This window comes from Gadus chalcogrammus, chromosome 4 (genome assembly GCF_026213295.1).
Source record: "Gadus chalcogrammus isolate NIFS_2021 chromosome 4, NIFS_Gcha_1.0, whole genome shotgun sequence".
NCBI classification, from domain to species: domain Eukaryota; kingdom Metazoa; phylum Chordata; class Actinopteri; order Gadiformes; family Gadidae; genus Gadus; species Gadus chalcogrammus.
In genome coordinates, this window is record NC_079415.1 from 5,766,381 (window position 1) to 5,786,380 (window position 20,000).

The 20,000-nt window shown below is 54.0% G+C and overlaps 1 protein-coding gene across 4 annotated transcripts in view; it reads right to left on the bottom strand.

Annotated features, from left to right (window-relative positions):
* dennd5b (DENN/MADD domain containing 5B) overlaps positions 1 to 20,000 on the bottom strand; it is a 41,148-nt gene that overhangs the window by 7,918 nt on the left and 13,230 nt on the right. For 2 of the 4 annotated variants that reach the window (XM_056589366.1, XM_056589367.1), the window contains exons 2-17: positions 16,664 to 16,723; positions 13,493 to 13,602; positions 11,131 to 11,848; positions 10,058 to 10,245; positions 8,306 to 8,950; positions 7,649 to 7,880; positions 5,969 to 6,119; positions 5,354 to 5,435; positions 4,574 to 4,675; positions 3,665 to 3,790; positions 3,162 to 3,317; positions 2,558 to 2,639; positions 2,053 to 2,131; positions 1,424 to 1,552; positions 1,034 to 1,155; positions 43 to 188 (exon numbers count right to left, since the gene is read on the bottom strand). In XM_056589366.1, the coding sequence (XP_056445341.1) occupies positions 43 to 188; positions 1,034 to 1,155; positions 1,424 to 1,552; positions 2,053 to 2,131; positions 2,558 to 2,639; positions 3,162 to 3,317; positions 3,665 to 3,790; positions 4,574 to 4,675; positions 5,354 to 5,435; positions 5,969 to 6,119; positions 7,649 to 7,880; positions 8,306 to 8,950; positions 10,058 to 10,245; positions 11,131 to 11,848; positions 13,493 to 13,602; positions 16,664 to 16,723 (3,128 nt within the window). The remainder of the gene's footprint in view (positions 1 to 42; positions 189 to 1,033; positions 1,156 to 1,423; positions 1,553 to 2,052; positions 2,132 to 2,557; positions 2,640 to 3,161; positions 3,318 to 3,664; positions 3,791 to 4,573; positions 4,676 to 5,353; positions 5,436 to 5,968; positions 6,120 to 7,648; positions 7,881 to 8,305; positions 8,951 to 10,057; positions 10,246 to 11,130; positions 11,849 to 13,492; positions 13,603 to 16,663; positions 16,724 to 20,000) is intronic. The other 2 variants (XM_056589368.1, XM_056589369.1) reach the window with 1 other exon arrangement.

The following is a 20,000-nucleotide window of genomic DNA, read 5'->3' on the forward strand; positions in this document are numbered from 1 at the left end:
GGTCCGTGGCGGCGGGGGGGGGGGGGGGGGGGTCAGACTCACGTCAAAGGTCATCTCCAGCACGTTCTTGGGGATCTGCATGACGCCCGAGTCGCCCAGCTCCCCGGACACGCACACCCAGGGGTTGGAGGTCGTCATGGTGTTGCTCAGCTTCTTGATGGGGATGATGACGGCGCGGTACGGGATCACTGCAGGGACACACAGAGCAGCGGTCAGGACAACATGAACACAGTGGTCCTGATGAGAGAGCATCACAGGACAACATGAACACAGTGGTCCTGATGAGAGAGCATCACAGGACAACATGAACACAGTGGTCCTGATGAGAGAGCATCACAGGACAACATGAACACAGTGGTCCTGATGAGAGAGCATCACAGGACAACATGAACACAGTGGTCCTGATGAGAGAGCATCACAGGACAACATGAACACAGTGGTCCTGATGAGAGAGCATCACAGGACAACATGAACACAGTGGTCCTGATGAGAGAGCATCACAGGACAACATGAACACAGTGGTCCTGATGAGAGAGCATCACAGGACAACATGAACACAGTGGTCCTGATGAGAGAGCATCACAGGACAACATGAACACAGTGGTCCTGATGAGAGAGCATCACAGGACAACATGAACACAGTGGTCCTGATGAGAGAGCATCACAGGACAACATGAACACAGTGGTCCTGATGAGAGAGCATCACAGGACAACATGAACACATTGGTCCTGATGAGAGAGCATCACAGCCTCTTTGCGTGCGTTTGTGTGTGTGGGTGAGTGTATGCATTTGTGTGTGCGTGTGTGCATATATGTGCGCGTGAGGGTGTATGTGTGTGCATGTGTTTGCGTTGCTGCATGTGTGCATGTGTTGGGATGCGTGTGTGTATGTATGTGTGTGTGCAAGCGTACGTGCCCGCATGTGTATGTTTGCTTGCGTGCCTGCGTGTGTGTGTGTGTGTCCGCGTGCCTTCTTGTATATATGTGTGTGTGTGTGTGTGTGTGTGTGTGTTTGTGCGTGTGCGTGTCTCACTGATGGTGGTGAACACGCAGGTGAAGCAGAAGTAGTCGACGGCGTTGAGCGACAGCAGGTGGAACAGGAACTGCTCCTTCTCCTCCTCGCAGCGCAGGAAGGCGTACCGCTTATACAGCTTCCTGTGGGGGCGGGACGACAGGTCAGTCAGCGAATCAGAACGATGCATTCTCCCCTGCTGCAGCTCAAGGCTGCAGCTGGCAGCCTTGTGTCTGTGTGTGTCTCTGTGTGTGTGTCTGTGTGTGTCTCTGTGTGTGTGTCTGTGTGTGTCTCTGTGTGTGTCTCTGTGTGTGTGTGTCTGTGTGTGTGTGTGTCTCTGTGTGTCTCTGTGTGTGTCTGTGTGTGTCTCTGTGTGTGTGTCTGTGTGTGTCTGTGTGTGCGTGTCCTCACTTGGTCAGCCCCTGTCTGCTCAGCAGCATCTTGAGGTGCTGTGAGAGGAGCTTCTTCTCCAGAGAGAGGCGGAGCCACGCCCGAGCCCGCCCCACGTCCGTCTTGATCTCCGACATGCTCTGGATGTGTCTGGGGGGGGGGGGGGGGGGGGGGGGAGGGAAGAGAAGATAATGAGCCTAACCCTACAGAGCAGCAGTCCCAAAGCGTTTAGCAACAGGTCAAACAGTCGAAACACAGGTGATGGAGGTTGTGGTGGAGGTGATGGTGGAGGTGTTGATGATGATGGAGATGGCGGTGATGGAGGTGTTGGTGGTTAGGGGGTGGTGTTGGTGGTGGTGTTAGGGGGTGGTGTTGGTGGTCGTGCTGGTGGTGGTGGAGGTGTAGGAGGTGGTGTTGGAGGCGGCAGTGGTGGGGGTGTTGGTGGTGTTAGGGGGTGGTGTTGGTGGTCTTGCTGGTGGTGTTTGAGGTGGTGGTGGTGGAGGTGTAGGAGCTGGTGTTGGAGGCGGCAGTGGTGGGGGTGTTGGTGGTTAGGGGGTGGTGTTGGTGGTCGTGCTGGTGGTGTTTGAGGTGGTGGTGGTGGTGGAGGTGTAGGAGGTGGTGTTGGAGGCAGCAGTGGCGGGGGGGCCTACCTCATGTCCTGCAGGACGGACACCGGGAGGTACGGCAGCCCTACGGACGTCTCCGACTTCCTCCGCTCCGGACCGCTGGCTGCGCAGAGAAAACCACTTAGGTGTGTGTGTGTGTGTGTGTGTGTGTGTGTGTGTGTGTGTGTGTGTGTGTGTGTGTGTGTGTGTGTGTGTGTGTGTGTGTGTGTGTGTGTGTATAAGTACGTGTGTGTGTGTGTGTGTGTCTTCTTGCCTCTCTCACTGTGTGTGTGTGTGTGTGTGTGTGTGTGTGTGTGTGTGTGTGTGTGTGTGTGTGTGTGTGTGTGTAGGTGTGTGTAGGTGTGTGTAGGTGCGTGTAGGTGCGTGTAGGTGTGTGTAGGTGTGTGTGTGTGTAGGTGTGTGTGTGTGTGTAGGTGTAGGTGTAGGTGCGTGCGTGCGTGTAGGTGTGTGTGTGTGTGTGTGTGTGTGTGTGTGTGTGTGTGTGTGTGTGTGTGTGTGTGTGTGTGTGTGTGTGTGTGTGTGTGTGTACCTGGTAGCTCCCCCTGCTGGGTCTCCAGCCGCTCCTCCCTCCCCTGGTAGTGCAGCAGGTGGGACCACAGCGCAGACTTCCCCTGAAGGACGGAGGGATGGGGTCACACACACCGCCCCCACAGCGGCCCCCCTGCAGAGCCACACTCTGGACCCCCCCCCCAGTCTAAAGCAGTCCTGGGGGATTAGACTAGTACTGGGGGCCTGGTGTGACCCTTGGGGGTCCAGCCTAATCCTCAGGTTCTAGACTATTACTGGGGGTACGGACTAGTCCTGGGGGGTCTAGACTAGTCCTGGGGGTCCAGACTACTCCTGGGGGGTCTACACTAGTCCTGGGGGGTCTACACTAGTCCTGAGGGTCTACACTAGTCCTGAGGGTCTACACTACTCCTGGGGGGTGTACACTAGTCCTGGGGGTCTAGATTTCTCCTGGGGGGTCTAGACTGGTCCTGGGTGTCTACACTAGTCCTAGGGGGTCTAGTCTACTCATGGGGGGTCTAGACTAGTCCTGGGGGGTCTACACTACTCCTGGGGGGTCCAGACTACTCCTGGGGGTCTACACTAGTCCTGGGGGTCTACACTAGTCCTGGGGGGCCAGTCCTGACCTGTTTGTTCTGCAGGCCGTGGCTCCAGATCCTCTCCAGGAGGTCACAGAGGCTGGCGATCAGCGTGTTCTCCTCCAGCCCCGTGATGCTGGCCTCCCCCCCGTGGCCCAGCTCCACCGCCTCGCGCCCCAGCTTCTCCACCAGCATGCGCTTGGTCTGGAGGGGACACACACACACACGTTACATTAACACACACGTTAATATAGACACACAAACACACACACACATACATACACATTACATTAACACACACACACGTTACATTAACACACACAAACAAGTAAATGTAGACACACAAACACACAGAGAAACCCACACAGACACGCAAACGCTCACACATTACATTAACACACACACACACACATTAACACTCACACACACAGGACATTAATATACACACACACATTAAATTAACACACACAGATAAAATCAACACACACACACACACACACACACACACAAACACACCCCAGTGAGAGTGAGTCACTGTGTATCCCTCCTACCTTCATGCGACACTCTTTCAGCAGACCTTCCACGAACTTGCAGTTTGTCTGAGCGATGACGGCTGGAGACAGGTCTGACAGCTTGGGCTGCCTCTTCCCCAGCCCACGGGCCTCCTGCATGTAGCGCTGCACCCACACACACACACACACACACACACACACACACACACACACACAAGCACAGAGAGACACGCACAGAGAAAGACACACAGAGAGAGACAAAAACACACACACACACACACACACACACACACACACACACACACACACACACACACACACACACACACACACACACACACACACACACACACACACACACACACACACACACACACACACACACACGCACAGAGAGACACAGAGAGACACAGAGAGAGACAAAAACACATTTCATTTGAGTCCTATTTGAAGCGAGCACCATCATCTTTAGAAGGCGTGATCCCATAGATATCTTCAGAACACAACAACACAACAACACAACAACACAACAACAACCCAGGCTGAAGAGGCAGGGTGGGACCCAGCTGTGGGTGGTGCAGTAGGGAGATGGAGGAGGTGGAGGAGGTGGAGGAGGGGGCATTTGGCTTATAGCTGGTGCACGGGTGACGGGTGGGGTTCTAGACCAGGGGTGAGGCGATCCAGGGGTGAAGGGGTCCAGGCTTGACCAGGGGTGAGGCGGTCCAGGCTAGACCAGGGTCTACAGGAGGTGTGGGGGTCTGGACTAGGGGTCCAGGGTCTACAGGAGGTGTGGCGGTCTGGACTAGGGGTCCAGGGTCTACAGGAGGTGTGGGGGTCTGGACTAGGGGTCCAGGGTCTACAGGAGGTGTGGGGGTCTGGACTAGGGGTCCAGGGTCTACAGGAGGTGTGGGGGTCTGGACTAGGGGTCCAGGGTCTGACATCACATACCAGGCAGGACGCAGACGCAGATTTTTTGGGAGGTTTGAAAGGCGGGGGGGATGCATTGTCCCACTCCCAAAAGGCCATGGAGTTGGGCGTGGCCAGACACCCCTGGGACAGGTCAAGTTGGTACAACCCAAACCCAACCCAGAGCAACCAGAGACGGGACCGACGTGAAGACACAGGAAGAAAACCAAAGAGATGGAGCAAAAAGAGATGGAGCAAAAAGAGATGGAGCAAAAAGAGAGGGAGAAGGAGAAGGAGAAGGAGAAGAAGAACATGAAGGAAGAGAAGAAGAAGAACATGTAGGAAGAGAAGAAGAAGAACATGGAGGAAGAGAAGAAGAAGAACATGGAGGAAGAGAAGAAGAAGAACATGAAGGAAGAGAAGAAGAAGAAGAAGGACGAAGAAGAAGAAGAAGAAGAAGAAGAAGAAGAAGAAGAAGAAGAAGAAGAAGAAGAAGAAGAAGAAGGACGAAGAAGAAGAACAAGAAGAAGAAGAAGAAGAAGAGAAACATGGAGGAAGAGAAGAAGAAGAAGGACGAAGAGGAAGAAGAAGAAGAAGAAGAAGAAGCAGCAAAAGCAGAAGATAATGGAGGAAGAACATGGAGGAAGAGACTAAATTAAAGCAAATCAAAGACAGCATGCTGTTGCTCACATGAATAATGAGACGCAAAATAAACAAAAGGACAGAGAGAGATGAACAGACAGAATCACAACCAGACGGGGTCTACAGAGAAGGTCTTCAGAGAGGGGTCTAGAGACCGAGGGTCTAGAGGGGGGGGTCTACCTCCTTGAGGTCGTTGTCCAGGGTCAGGTGTTCCGGGTGCTGTTCTCTCCGTCGCTGGGCGCTGGAGGTCCGGTGGGTCAGCCTGCAGACCAACACAAGAAGCCAAGACTCAAACAACCAGGCAAGGAGACTCAACCAGGCAGGACGGCTCAAACAGGCGGCACAGCGCGGAGCTGTCAGAGGCAACCTGATCCCCCCCCCCTCCTGGGGGTTGCTAGTTGAGTGCCTGACTACTGCGGGGGAAACACCTCATCTCCCTTCTAGACCAGGTCGGTTCAGTTCTACTGAAGGTCCGTGTCTGGGGTCCACCAGGGGCCGGTCCACCAGGGGCCGGTCCACCAGGGGCCGGTCCACCAGGGGCCGGTCCACCAGGGGCCGGTCCACCAGGGGCCGGTCCACCAGGGGCCGGTCCACCAGGGGCCGGTCCACCAGGGGCCCGACCACCAGAGAGGCTGGTCGGAGGGTAGTGACTCGTTACTGGCAGAGGGTACTGGTCAGGACTGACTTGTTACTGGTCACTGGGAGGGACCGGTGGGTACTGGGGGGTACTGACTTGTTGTTACTGGTCACTGGGAGGTACTGGGGGGTACTGTTGTGGTACTGGGGGTTACTGACTTGTTGCTGGTGGGCCCGGTGTTGAGCACGGCGGCCTGCAGCTTGGGGAAGAAGCCCCTCTGGTAGCGGCCCTCCCCGATCTTCATGTCCAGCAGGTGGGGGTGCAGCGCGGTGTGGTCCACCTTCAGCAGCCGCTGCTCGATGGCCTGGGCTGGGGGGGGACGACGACACACGGGGGGTTACAGAGAGGAGGAAATACAGCCGATATACAGGGGCTCAGAACCCCCACCGTGTGTGTGTGTGTGTGTGTGTGTGTGTGTGTGTGTGTGTGTGTGTGTGTGTGTGTGTGTGTGTGTGTGTGTGTGTGTGTGTGTGTGTGTGTGCGTGTTATTAGATCAGCAGCGGAACTAACATGTACACTTCTGTCTGTTCCTTTGTGAGGTAAACGCAACTCAATTGTGCATGTTGACACACATAAATACACACACACACACAGACATCTTGCTTCTGACCCCGTGTCAGTGCTGTTCATTCGACTGCAATTAACAGATCCCCCCACAGTCTCTGCGGAGGGACAAAGAGGGAGGAGCTCCTGTTTGTCTGATAATTGGACGCCGGCGCGCAAAGTCACCCCGGGTGGCCCCGCCCACGCAATTAAGGCTTAGCACCAACCACTCGTTAGACACCGACTTCATGGAGGTGTGTGTGTGAGTGTGTGTGTGAACATGCACGAAAAAATTGCATTTTCCTCTGGCACAAAGGAACAGACAGAAACATTTTCTTGCTAATCTCTCTCACACACACACACACACACACACACACACACACACACACACACACACACACACACACACACACACACACACACACACACACACACACACACACACACACACACACACACACACACACACACACACACACCTTCTGACCCTGTGTCAGTGCTGCTCATTCAGCAGCAATTATCAGATCCCCCCGGGATTCAACAAGATTAACGAGGCCTAATTAAGACAAAGGTCTGAGCCAACATCGTTAGGAGCAGAATGCAGCAGGAATGCCTGCAGGTTGGTAGACGTGTGTGTACGTGTGTGTGTACGTGTGAGTGTGTACGTGTGTGTGGACTGTTAAACACACTGGGGGACCAGCTGATAAGAGGCAGAGAAACAACATGGAGGGGAACAAATGAGGGCTAATCCCTTCTTCTGCCCTTCAGCCTAGTCTAAACAAGGACCTTTGAGCAGGTCATTATATGTTATAGTACGCTATCATACATTATGTTTGACATTATGTTATGATACATTATGTAGAGACATTATGTGTTGTATTATGTAATTATACATTATGTGTTACATTATGTTAAGATACATTATGCAGAGACATCATGTGTTATTTAATGTTATTCTACATTATATACCGACATCTTATACAGGACAGGACATTAGTGAAGGAGGTCTGTGGCCCACAGGGGCCAGAGCACACGCACACACATTCAAACACACACCTAGTCTCCCACACATTCAAACACACACCATATCTCACACAAACCCACTCTCAAACACATTCAGGCACACGCCAAGTCTCAAACACATGCAAACACACACCAACTCACACACACACACACACACACACACACACACACACACACACACACACACACACACACACACACACACACACACACACACACACACACACACACACACACACACACACACACACACACACACATTGTGCACTCACCGGCCTCCTTGAGGCGGGTGCAGCGCTGGTAGTTGGAGGAGCGCAGGCTTGGCGCTCTGACGTTGTAGAGGCGGGCCTTGTCGATGCGGGCGTCGAACACGCGCAGCAGCGGCTCCTTGGCCTCCCACTGGGACATGATCTTGTTGTCGATGAAGGTGGCGAACATCTGCGTCTCGATGAAGTGCGACAGGAAGGGGAGGTACGGCTCGGGCTGGTCCGACAGGAAGGACGCCTGGGGGAGGGGGGGGGGGGGTTATAACAAGCGACCGTGCGTGCGTGTGTGTGTGCATGTGCGTCATACTGAAGGTGTATCAATGTGAGTACATGCTGGCGGGTGTGTGCATGTGTGTGTTCGTTTGTGTGTGTACGTGCAGACAGGTGTGTGTGTGTGTGTGTGTGTGTGTTGGTCTCTGCGTGTGCAGGCAGATGTGCGTGTGTGTGTGTGTGTGTGTGCAAGCTCGTCACCTGGTCAAAGTTTTGCACGCCAGTGTGTTTCTGTGTGCGTGCAGGCAGATGTGTGTGTGTGTGTGTGTGCGTGTGTGCATACGTGTGTGTGTGTACGTCACCTTGTCAAAGTTTTGCATGCGCACGTGTTTGTGCATGCGTGTGCTCGTGCATGCGTGTGCGCGTGTGTGTGTGTGTGCGTGTGCGCGTCACCTTGTCAAAGTTGTGCATGTGCTCGCGGCTGCTGAGCCAGGACTCCAGGTCGGGGCTGTGGATGACGAAGGCCTCGTAGTCCGAGAACATGGCTGTGAAGCGGCCCGCAAACACCTCCCTGAGCTGCACGCTCAGCTTGGCGTTACTCAGCTCCTCCTCCTCCTCCGGCGTCCGCACCGGCCCCCCCTGACCCCCGGGACCCCCGGGACCCAGACCCTGCGGCCGGAGCCCCGCCCTCAGCGCGTCCACGCCCGCCACGGTGACCCCCGTGCGGCGGGTCAACGCCTGCAGGCGCTCCAGGGTGGCGTTCCCCTGCAGGCGCTCCATCACTTCCTGTTCCTCCCGCGCCAAGTTCCCGTTACGGCCGTCCTCTTCCTCCCTGCTGTCCCGGCGTGCTCCTGCTCCCCCTCTTCCTCCTCGGAGGAAGGAGGAGGAGGAGGAGGAGGAGGTGGAGGAGGTGGTGCCCCCCCGCCGAGAGCCCCCCCCTCCCCCTCCCCCTCCCGCTCCCCCTCCGTTGGGGGAGATGCCGTACTGCCGCAGGACGTCGCTGATCTCCTCCCTGAACTCGGCCATGTTGGGCAGCTGGGGGAAGTCCTCCGGCAGCTCGATGCGGTGGTTGTCGATGTCCACGAAGCACAGGTTGGCCTGGGGGGGGAGGGGGGGGGGTACAGGGGGGTACAGGGGGGCACGAGGTCAGACTAGAGGACAGACGAACAGACTGATTCTAGTCGAGACCGGTCCGATCTCGCAGTGGGGCCCTGCAGCACCACTTGTAGATGGGTCTGCATTAGCTGGTACGTGGTACTGCGGGCATTTTATGTTGTACGTCCTGGCACTTAATGTACGCACTTATTTTATGTTGTACGTCCTGGCACTTAATGCACGCACTACTTGTATTTTGTACATCCTGGCACATAGTACTTATACTTAGCGTCTTATCATAGCTATCTTTGTCAGTCATTCACATGCCAGGACTGTTCAGTACTGTTTGGTGAGTGTCAGTTTGTGTCCTTGGTTCTCTGTTTTGACAGCTGAAGCTGAGTGTGTGATCACCAGGTCGAGATGTGTTCTGTGGTGAATCTAGGTCAGGGTGTGATTGTCAGATTATCCACCTAAATCGGAGGTAATGGATTTAGCACCATAGAATCTAGATGGGATTACGTGCACAATTGGAACCCAATAATATAAAAAAAAGAGGTTGCCTCTTCAAAACATAGATGGGTAACAGGATGATTGATACTCTTCCTCTGCTGTGAGGCCATCGCTCCCACATCCTCCTTCTGACATCCTCTTTCTGGGTCAGCATTCTCCCCGGGCCCAAACACAGAACCAGGGGCCGCAGACAGGGTGTGTGTGTGTGTGTGTGTGTGTGTGTGTGTGTGTGTGTGTGTGTGTGTGTGTGTGTGTGTGTGTGTGTGTGTGTGTGTGTGTGTGTGTGTGTGTGTGTGTGTGTGTGTGTGTGTGTGTGAGAGACAGAGCGAAAGAGGGAATATGTGTTTGGGAAAACAACAACAACATCCAGACGCTGAAGTTCTGCCGAAGACGGGAGGCAACCCGCCTGTCTGGGGCCTAGATTACTTATACTACTAACTATAATCATTATCTTATTTTTAGCGCGCAGAGGTGTGTGTATACTGGGCTGTGATTGGCCTGGAGCCTGATTGGACTGGGCCGTGATTGGCCGAGAGCCTGCTTGGACTTGGCCCGCGATTGGCCTGGCGCCTGATTGGCCTGGGCTGTGATTGGCCGTACCTCCTGGGGCAGCTCCAGCTTGGACCGGTCCGCCCCCTCGCGGGACTGCAGCCCCATCAGGTAGGGGACGGGCGCGTCCAGGAAGTGGAGCAGCGAGGGGGGCAGGATGGGCACGTACACGTGCTGCCACTGGAAGGGGAAGAGCAGCGAGGTCACCCCCTCCGCCACCGTCATCAGCCGCTGGTAGTCTGGAGAACACAATACATATATATATTAATTACAGCATTATTAATGTATCATAATTATTATCAATAAGGTCAGGCCTCTGCAGCCTCTGAGGAGAACATAACTGCTGAGGAACCTCCGTCACTGAGTCACGTTCCTCTCTCAGATTGAGGCCACAAAACAATCATACTAATCCATAATTCATCAATTCATCCAGTAATCCTCACTTTTCATCTCTTCAATCCCTTCTCCTCCGGCTGCCTCTTCCTCCACCCTACCTCCACCCATCATCTACCCATCCCCTACACCCTCCACCCTCCCCCTACACCCTACCTAGTGTGAGGGCGTGCACGCGGGCGTCTGTGTGTGTGTAAACACGTGTGTGAGTGTGTGTGGTGCTGGGTGGTGTGAATGCGGGGTGCGTGCATCAGTAAAGCGTCCTCCTGTCTCATGTCTGAACCGGTTCAGGCCGGAAGCCGTTTGGTGGGAACCAGAGGAGTATCGCTCTGATTGGTGTTCCTGTCTGAACCCGTCCCGTCTGACGTCACGTTCCGGCGCCCACTGAGCACCGCTGGTAACAACAACAACGGTTTGGTTGTTCTACAGGAATTGGATTTATGTTGCAAGCACGACCCCCGCACACACAAACAAACACAAGCGCTGACACCCACGCACACGTCGTACGCACACATCTTTCAGTCTACCTTGCATGCCTTTCTCGTTCAGAAAGAGAAACAGATACAGAGGGAGAGATGTGGGCCAACCCCCCAAAAATCACTGATGCTTAATTTGAGACGCACTGGCCAAGTGGGGCAGTTGAGCCAGTCTGGGCACGCACACGCACACACACACACACACACACACACACACACACACACACACACACACACACACACACACACACTCACCCTGGGAGTAGAGCAGCAGCTGCATCTCCAGCAGGGTGCAGGTGTAGAGCTGCAGCAGGTTCTCCACGCCGAGCAGGGCGAAGGCGTCCCCCAGGGGGTAGTCGGCCAGGGGCAGCTCCCCGGGGCCGGGCCGCTGGCACACCACCGGCTCGTACACGCCGTGGAAGCGCAGCGAGCGGCCGGGCGCCGGCAGCGGCACCTCGTACAGGACGTTGTGCACGTAGCTCTCCAGCGGCAGCGGCGGCGGCTCCGGCGCCGTCACGGCCCGCAGCAGCTGCGCCAGGAAGCGGCGGCAGGCCGTCATGAAGGGCACCGGCGCCAGCAGGCACAGCGCCTTGGTGACGTACAGCGTGTCCCGCGACGCGTCGTAGCCCCCGCCGCCGCCGCCGCCGCTCGGGGGGGCGGGGCACGGCGCGGCGAGCGAGGGGGGCGGGTCCACCCCACCGCCGCCACCGCCGCCGCCGTCCTCCAGGCTGCTGGCCAGGGAGTCCATGCTGGAGGAGGAGGAGGAGCTGGAGGGCGGGGCGCGCTCGGCCTGGTGCATGTGGTGCAGCGTCTGCATGGCGGCGCGCACCGGCCCGCTGGTCACCTCCTCGTAGAAGGTCTGCACGAAGCCGTAGCTGCGCGAGCCGTCCTCCCGCGTGATGATGAAGGAGTGGAAGGCGGGCTCGCGGCGGTCCGCCTGCGTGCAGAACGAGAGGCCGCGCGGCATGCACAGCTGGGGGGGGGGGGGGGGGGAGGGACGACATGGTCACGGTTACAGGTGGTCAGCTGACACAGACAGACAGACGCATACACAAACACGGATAGACAGACACAGGCCTGCAGTACCACGTCTACCCTCTAGAGGGCGTCCTCTAATGTGGGGCAGATTGGTTTGGCTTTAACAGGATTTGCACCGAACTAATCTTTCCCCACATCGACTCCTCACCGACCCGCCACTCATGTTAATCTTTGCCCCTATCTCATTGTATGCATATTTAATGAATGCACACAGGCCTGATCGAATCAGCGTTGATAGGCGCTGATGACATGACACACTCCGCTGTGTGTGTGTGTGTGTGTGTGTGTGTGTGTGTGTGTGTGTGTGTGTGTGTGTGTGTGTGTGTGTGTGTGTGTGTGTGTGTGTGTGTGTGTGTGTGTGTGTGTGTGTGTGTGTGTGTGTGTGTGTGTGTGTGTGTCTCAAAGGGCACTAAACTCATCAGGGTATCAGCCTATCAGAGATAAGAAGTCACTCCTCCACGCAAACCTTCTGCACCTGAACTTTGTTCCCCTCAAAGTCAACAGAGCACGGGGGTCACCCTGATGTGTGAGGAGGAGAGACAAGAGGAGAGGAGAGATAAGTGACTTCAGTGTCTCTCTCCCGTCTTCCACCAGACAATCAGGGTTGGTGTTTGATTTCATTCTCCAGCGAGGCCAGTGGAGGTAATGGGAGAGCAGAGGTGAATTATTCAGAGGATCTGAGTGAGGCTGAGGAGGACACAGAACCCTGGAACCAGAACCCTGGAACCAGAACCCTGGACCAGAACCCTTGGACCAGAACCCTGGACCAGAACCCTGGAACCAGAACCCTGGAACCAGAACCCTGGAACCAGAACCCTGGACCAGAACCCTGGACCAGAACCCCGGACCAGAACCCTGGACCAGAACCCTGGACCAGAACCCTGTATAAATATAGCTATATCTGTATCATATATCTGTATCATTTATATCATATCTCTATATATAGAGATACATGTATAGTATGGTATATTCCTGCTGGTTCCTGAAGGTTGATCCTCCCAGTGGACCAGTGGACGCTCCTTCTCTCTCTCTATGGATATATTTCTGTAGTATTTTATCTTTTCATCTCACTCTCTATGTATATATTTCTGGAGGATTCTATCTCTCTGTCTCTCCTCTCCTATCATTCGTCGTGTTTCCTAAGGTTACTCTCAGCTCTGACATCTCAGGAACAAATGACCCATCAGAGGTAGAGTGACACCACATCCGGGGGGGGGGGGAGGGGGAGGGACGAGTCTGCGCCTCCGGTGACGGAGCGAGCTCGTCTTCATCACCACACTCTTCCTCAGGGAGAACCAGAGTCACGGCATTAAAGCTTAATGACCTAACTACACCTCGCTTTCCACCACACATAAGAGCACACACACACACACACACACACACACACACACACACACACACACACACACACACACACACACACACACACACACACACACACACACACACACACACACACACACACACACACACACACACACCGACTGACAGACAGACAGACGCACACGCATACACAAACAAAGACCGACACACGCACGGACGGAGAGCCAGAGAAGCAAGAACCAGGCTCAACTCCTACCATGTTGACAGCATCCTGGTCGAAGGGGTTCCACTCCACCGTCTCCGGGTAGTGGGCAAGGATCTTAGACTTGAAGGTTCTCCTCAGAGGACTCTGGTCGAAGTTCTCCCCTGTGAGAGAGAGAGAGAGAGCGAGAGCGAGAGAGAGAAGAATCCCATGAGTGACATCAAGCTTGGCTAAAACGGTTCATGATCCAGAGATACTGTGTCTGGATGAGTATGATGATTTCATGCGTTGTGATTGTTTAAACCCCGGGCTGGATATCGTCAGATCGTGAGCTTCAACACCAGAGCTGTGAAGTTAAATCCCAGATCAAAATGGGAGGCTTCACGTCAGAGTTTCATAAGGTCATCCACGGGGCCTTCACCCGGCGGCCATCTTGGCTTTAAAACGCGAGCGGGGAGGCGAACACAACAAGGAATTCCGCGTTCAGCTCCCAGCCGGCTTTCAGGGACGGGCGTTCCATTGTGGAGCGCCACATGGGAGGCATTCCTCTGGGTCAGCAGATGGGGTCGGTTCCACGGCTCTGGAACGAACACAACACACACGCACGCACGCTACGGGCCTCCTGCGAGGTCTGGTGAATCTGGCCATCTGGTTAAAGGGGACTGGGTTCTTCCTCCCGAACCACAGAGCTTCCAGAAACACGGGAGGAAAGAGTGTCTAGTGTCGTCTGTGAGATGTGAGTGTGATGTACACACGAGCTGTTAGAGCTCCTCCGACACGCACAGACAACAGCTGAACCTCCAGCCTCAGACCGCCTCTCACGTCGTACTGGGAGGTGTTTCTGAGGCGCCGATGAGCCGATGGCGTTTTGCATTTTAACAAATGAGCTCCGTCCGAGCCAAACGGGGTTTCAGGGACGAGCCAACATGGCCGACGTAGCGGGCGGCTGCATGGCGATTGGCGGCCATTAGATCCACCTCATCGACCACCCGCCCTCCGCCCTCAGATGACTGCCCTCACATGACTGCCCTCACATGACGGCCACGCCCTCGCCCTCATGGCCTCTCTGTCCCGCCATAAGTGGCTCTGAGCGGGGTTGTCAGTCAACCATGTGAAGTGAGGGACGCTGAAATGCCCGCCAGGGTGGTGCTCTGAGAGGCCCTCAGCTGGGTGGAGGAGGAACGGTCCAGGGGGTGACGGAGTGGGGTCACTCACGGGGGATGGTTGCTCCTCCACCACCCCGCCTACATCCAAATGAGGCGGTCCTGCTGGTGTTTGACAGCTCCAGGGAGGAGGACGGTGAACAGCTTCAGTGACCCCCCCAGCAGGTCTATAGATAGACCACTCTGTTATAGAATGATGTCATGAAGTACTGCACAACGCCACAGGGAACCAGTGTGAGTGAGTGAGTGAGTGAGTGAGTGAGTGAGTGAGTGAGTGAGTGAGTGAGTGAGTGAGTGAGTGAGTGAGTGAGTGAGTGAGTGAGTGAGTGAGTGAGTGAGTGAGTGAGTGAGTGAGTGAGTGAGTGAGTGAGTGTTCTGAGTGTTCTGTACTGTTCTGCATCCGCCCAATGGAATCAGTTGAAGAGACGACATCATCCCCCAATCCCTGGTGGTCTAACATCTTATGGGGGAGGGGTGGAGAGGGGGGTGTAGGCGGGGGGGGGGGGGGGGGGGGGGTGCAGAGGGGGGAGACTGAGGGGTGCAGTGAGGAGCGTTTGTTATAATAACTCTCTTCCGTTTCAATAAACCAAACGTCCATAAGCCCTCCCTTCCTCTCCCAGCTTGAGGGTGGGGGGGGGGGGGGGGGTGGGGGGGGGAGTGTGGGGGGGGAGTGAGGGGGTGAGGTTGAGTGTGGGTTACACAGACACTGTGTACGCAGCACACACAGATTAGAGCGAGGCTGCGCGGGGGCGATGATTCGAGCAGGGGTCAAGAGGTCGCAAGCGGAGCTGTGCCGACGGGGGGGGGGGGCGGGGCTTATTATCTACAAAGGTTCTGCTCATTGGTCGACGGAGGTCAGGGGTCAAACTGCACCGATCGATCGGGGCATTATGCGATCGCGGGGTCACTTGGAAAGCGATCATCACGACGTCAATGTGGGAGTCAAAAGGAACGGCGTCGCTTTCAATCAAGCGTCATACGTACCAATTAGGACGGGTAGCTTAATTAAAATGGATTAGAGGTGCATTAATGAATCAGATCCCGAGGGGGAGGAGTCTGAGGGGAAACAGGGAGACGCACACAGACACATACTGGCAGAAAGACGGGAGAACCTGTGTGTCTGCACGACGGATACACAGCAGACAGCAGGGGGCAGCGATGGAGGACGGGGAGGGGGGGGGGGGGGTCTGGTCATCTGAATCTGAACCCGTTCCCGTCCGCAACCGTGCAGTGATGATCTTTATTAATCCAGAACCTCAGCCAACGGGCCCCCTTACCCCATAGCCATACTGAGGTTAGACCCCCGTCTTTAAAAGCAGCGGTTCTCAAACTTGTTCTACTAGTGTAAGCCCTCTAAGATATGTTTTCAGTTGAGTACCCGTTCGCCAGCACAAAACATTTCAGAGAGAAAAAATAAATAAATGAACCTAAATAATGACTGAGCGTTCTATTGGGCAGTGGTCACTTTACACATGTGAACATTAACTTGCTCAGGGTGAAAATAATCGAGGTTGATGCATTATTATTATTTTCTTTTCTGTGTAGCCCCTGCAGTACTCCAAAGTACCCCTAGGGGCACGCGACGTACCCCCACTTGAGAACCACTGGTTTAGAACACACACAGGCCTGTCTCACAGACACAGGGCGAGCGCGGAAGGTGAGCAGAGAGCGAGGCAGGTTGTCGGGTAAGAGGATGAGCGGGATAGAGAAAGTGTAATCCGGTTAAACGCGGATTAAGGCCACATCGAGCCCAGGTAGAGAGGACGAGCAATCATCGTCAGCCAATCACAGGGCTGGCAGTGAAGGATGGGCATCGTCAGCCAACCAGAGAGAAGGATTGGTGTGGCTAGGGAAACCTTTTCTTTTTTTAATGACATTCAGCGCACCCAGTTTGATGTGACGGGTGTTGTCGCCACGGCGATGTGTTTGAGTCTGACAACGGCCTCCTATCTCAACAGTTGACGGTCCGTCTGGAGTTCATAGGATAAAGATCATGTCAGACGGCCCCTGATTGGTCCACACCGGGGGGTGGGGAGAGGGGAGGGAGGAGGGGTTTATTTACCTTTGGTAGCAGAGTCGGGTTCGTTACCACGGAGATCAGCCTCCAGCCACTGGTACAACGCTACGGACCGCATGCAGCGCAACGACGGAGACGGGGACACAAGAACAACACGACACAATGTCAGAATGGATGCAGAGAACACACACACACACATAAAGACAAACACATGCATGCGCACACACACACACACACACACACAGAACTAAAGACACATAAACACACACACACACGCACACACAAGCACAATCACACACACACATATGTACATTACACACACACACACACACACACACACACACACACACACACACACACACACACACACACACACACACACACACACACACACACACACACACACACACACACACACACAGACACACACACACACACACACACACACACACACACAATGATTAATGCAGGTGAATGAGTGTGATTAACAGTGATTAGCGTCTCAAAGCCCCCTGCAGCCCCCCACAGGCCCTGGGGTCTTCTTGGGAGGGGGAGCTCCAGTGAGCTGAAAGCGGTGGACTTCATACGTAGCACTGGGGAGGCTAGCTGGCGGCTAGCCGTTGTTAGCGGTGGTTAGAACGGGGTCGACCACAGCGCTAGCATTAGCATGCTGGGAAACAGAGACCAGAACTGGAGAACCATTATCAGGTGCTGCTGAGACCCTCCACTGGGGAAGGCTGCCGTTGAGCAAGGCACGATGTAGCGCCGTGTGTGAGGTTTGCGGTTCAAACCCTGAGACGAGAGGACATTTTGACACGTTTCCAACCGGCGTTGGTACGGCGTTACATGTGACTGGAAACAACACTGACTGCCCCTTTAACGATGCAGTGACCAATCAGAGACCAGACATCAGGCGTATCCCTGACCAATAGGAGTCCCCCCGGGACATCACGACACAGAGACACAACGCCTCCAGGACCCAGCGCTCAGAACATCCCTGTTCCTCACAGGCCAGTGGGGGCAGCGGCTGCGGAACACAGACTCAGTACTTAGTGGTGGGTGGGGTAGGAGTTAGCTCACGGGCACAGTGCTACATACTGCTGTGTGTGTGTGTGTGTGTGTGTGTGTGTGTGTGTGTGTGTGTGTGTGTGTGTGTGTGTGTGTGTGTGTGTGTGTGTGTGTGTGTGTGTGTGTGTGTGTGTGTGTGTGTGTGTGTGTGTGTGTGTGTGTGTGTGTGTACACAGTACAGAGAGCGCTGCAGGACCGACCGGCGAGTCCACAGCTCATTTCCTCCCTCCGTTCTTCCACTCTTTATTATCATGGACAGGGCACACAAACACACAGGAACGTTATTAAAGGACAACACCGAAGGTCCTCTCAATCCCACACATCTCCCAGGTAAACGAAGCTCCCTGAACTGTAGCGCAGGTTTGGAACCACACTCAGCCTTCATTTATATTGACATTCGGGGCATTTACCAGATGCTTTTATCCAAAGCGACGTACAAGATGTACATTCGTCAGAAGAGAAACAACATCACTATATCTCTGTCGGTACAGTAAAGATCCTCATAAAAACAAGTGCCAAGCACTAACAACCCCTAGGTTAACCCATTCCCCATACACAACATAGATAGCTAGGATAAGATCCTACACAATGATGAGTACTATTTCTAAGCGTCAGGACATACAACATACAAAAAAGTGTGTACATTAAGTGTCGAAAGGTACAAGTACAACATACAATAAGTTGGGGTGGGGGGGGGCGGGCTATGCAGAGTCTAGGTCAACTCTGAACAGCCTAGCATCACGATATCCCAGTGTGGATGCCTCGTTTCATTCAGGCCTGTATCTATTAACACTCTGGTCGACAGCGGTGGTTTCCATGCATTGATTGTGACAGAGCAGAGAGTGAGGGCAGGGTCGATGCTGATGGCTCGTGACGTCTTGAGGAGACGAGGGCTGGGCGTTGTGTTTTATGTACTGTGGCGCGGGCCAGGTCAATGTAAACAAGCTCAGACAAAATGGAGTCCGTGTCAGAGTGGCTTTAACGTCACCGCCGGACGCAGACGGCGTGACTGCAGCACCGTCTGTTACGTCTGTGATGTTCTCAGCGTTTTATAACCGTAGGAAATTTAAAACCGTACCTCAGTGTGGAGTGAGTCTATTTTTGTACTCATAAAAGCATTGTTGTTCTCTATTTCTGGTCTCTCGGTCACTGTGTAATACTGACTGTGTATTACTGATGGTGAATTGATGATTATATTGACACTCATACCGTAGGCAGTATATTTACTGGGAATACAAGACCTCAGTAACAGCATCACATTAACATTATATTAACATTATATTAACATTATATCAACGCCATGAGGGCCCTAGGCTTGATCTGTGTTCAGGTCAGTGTTGTCGTAGTAACGGTGTCATCCGCAAGCCCAAAGAAACCTCCTCATTAATTTGATTTATCGTGTGATACGTTATTGTGTGTATTATGTTACTTATCATGACACACACACACACACACACACACACACACACACACACACACACACACACACACACACACACACACACACACACACACACACACACACACACACACACACACACACACACACACACCAGCAGAATGCTGGCAACAACAGATCAATGTGTGTAATCTGCGTCAACGGTGTAGGACGAGAGGATCCTATCGGTCTCTTCTTTCCATCTCCCCTCCCTGGCACTGCTCTCTCTCTCTCTACGTCCCTCCCTCTCTCAACATCTCTGGCCCTCCCCCCTCTCTCTGTTTAGATCTCTGTCTCTCATGTTTTTTTTATTACGATGGTAAAATCCTTTACTACTACAGTACGACAAATCTCTCTCTCTCTCTCTCTCACACGTACGCGCACACGCACACACACCAGAGACACACACACACACACACACACACACACACACACACACACACACACCCTATTGTTACGGAGAAAAAAAGAGAACTACATTATGAATACGCTTAATAATAATATCAAATAACCAAGCTTGGATATGGACTCACAGAGACCCAGCTATAACACACACACACACACACACACACACACACACACACACACACACACACACACACACACACACACACACACACACACACACACACACACACACACACACACACACACCCTATTGTTTCGAAAAAAACAAGTACTATATTATGAATACGCTCAATAGTAATATCCAATAACCAAGCTTGGATATGTACTCAGAGACCCAGCAAACACACAGCTAGATTATCATCCTTCGCCCCAGACGCTGATGTATAATGCATGTGGAGCCTGCAGGCTGGAGACAACTGTACCCTGAGGTACGGTGGGGGGGGGGGGTCTACACCTAACCCGCAAGCA